General features: G+C 30.5%; 1 protein-coding gene across 1 annotated transcript in view; it reads right to left on the bottom strand.

Moving 5' to 3' along the window:
- Nucleotides 1-1,012: 1,012 nt before the first annotated feature.
- Nucleotides 1,013-1,895, bottom strand: part of LOC133191695 (acetyl-coenzyme A synthetase 2-like, mitochondrial) — a 19,847-nt gene continuing 18,964 nt past the window's right edge. The window contains exon 13 of the mRNA XM_061327431.1: nt 1,013-1,266. Within this exon, the coding sequence (XP_061183415.1) occupies nt 1,093-1,266 (174 nt within the window). The 3' untranslated portion in view covers nt 1,013-1,092. The remainder of the gene's footprint in view (nt 1,267-1,895) is intronic.

Raw genomic sequence — 1,895 nt, 5'->3', positions numbered from 1 at the left:
ATTATTGAGATTGTCAAGCAGAATATGCTTGGTTACATACATAATTGGTTATGTCCAGCTAATTATTCATTTTTTCAAGCACTGGATGATTACATATAACTTCGTTGTAAGCATGAATTTGCAAATATAATCATGTTTAACAGTATTGTGCTTTAACAAATTTTATTTTACTGGTAGCATTAACAACCTTCTACTTAACATTTTTCTTCTATGCATAATACAAAATTTTCCATTGTGAAATTATTGATAAAGGCTACATACATGTATCTGGGATATATACTGTGCAAAGCATTTTAAATGCTCAAAACCTATCATTTAAATTATCTAAAAACAATCAAGTGGTAAAATATCTTGCCTCTGCAGTCTCAACTAAAACCAAGTTTCAATCAAACAAACACATATTCAACCTTATAGATTCATTAAAAATTTTTATCAAAAATTGTGCTAAATTAAATGATACACATAATATAAAAAAAGATAGTGATATATTAGTCATGTACATTTAAATAAATTTTAATTAAAGAAAGTTCAAAGCACAGCCTAAAGAACACATAAATCAACAGATCCCGTAATACATGCAGTGTTTGAAACTCACGGTAAAATTAGCTAGACATGCAGGACTGACTGTGAGTGAAAGTTGTCAGCCCTGCCAAAACCCTACTAGCCTGAGAAAATAAAAGTCTTTCATAAATTTGTTTTTAGCACGATCACCATAACTTCCATCTCGAATCTATAGCCTGTTAAATTCTACCCCTTTGCTACTTAGCTACCGATACTATTAGTTGATTTGAGAGATATTTGTCAAATAAATGAATTTTAATTTATGGCAAATTTTAACACGTCCAGTCGGGCGTTAATACGTGCAAATCTGTTCGTCCGCGGTAAAATTTGTGCATCTCGGGCGATTGGGCGCACAGTTATTTCAAACACTGATACATGAAGTTTTATACTGATTATTCTAAAATGTATATTTACAATGACTATCATTACAATGACTATCAATAACTGTTCAAAATCATCCAAAAAATAATTAAGGCCTCTGAATAATTCAAATGAGAGGTAGTCTGGATTAAATCCACTATTGACTGCCTTTCATTCCTTCTTCTCTCCGTACACAGCTTGATGCTTGTTCACTATGGCATCCACTATAGATGGATCAAACAATGTGGACGTGTCTCCGAGCTCGTCAGGTTTATCTGCTGCAATCTTCCTCAATATTCTTCTCATGATTTTGCCAGATCTTGTCTTAGGAAGCCCGGGAGTGAACTGAAATTAATTTTTATAATTGAAGTTGAAAATGATTGTGACAATCAGAATTCTAGGATACAATAACATTTGTTTTATTTCAAATAGCAGTAATCTGAATTGATGTTATTTGACATTGAATCAAATTTATTTCCTTGTTCTGAATAACTAGATATTAATTGCTATCATATTAAGGGGAAGAAGGACCTTTAGCTGAAAAAATACTTGTCATTCAATTTTTTTTATATTTTGTATATTTCTTATTAAATATGTCCCACATATCTTAAAGCAGTTATATCATTAGGTTTCTTACCTTAATTTAGAGATATTGATTGACAAATATTATGCCCTACAGTATCTAAGAGGAGTTTTAATTCTCCATGTTTCCGGGCTCATTACTCTGTCCATAATTGGATTTTTAAAGCATATATAAAAAATATGTAAGTGAACATGTATCTTTTAAAATATTTCAGAGTATGAATTGGGTTTAAAATTCGAAAAGGCAAGTTTCATCTATCACACTGCATCTGGATAAGGAAAATTACGAACTTTTTAAGACAACTTAAACAACAAAAAAACGTAATTTACAAAAAATCCTATCATTCAATATTTTTAAATTTACGTTGAAATGCAAGTCCTTCAAATTATTG

This window comes from Saccostrea echinata, unplaced genomic scaffold, assembly GCF_033153115.1.
Source record: "Saccostrea echinata isolate AGI-Se365-2 ecotype Australia unplaced genomic scaffold, CSIRO_AGI_Sech_v1 ptg000024l, whole genome shotgun sequence".
In the NCBI taxonomy this organism is placed as follows: domain Eukaryota; kingdom Metazoa; phylum Mollusca; class Bivalvia; order Ostreida; family Ostreidae; genus Saccostrea; species Saccostrea echinata.
Note: the sequence above shows the minus strand (reverse complement) of the source record. Positions and strands in the feature narration are given on the sequence as shown.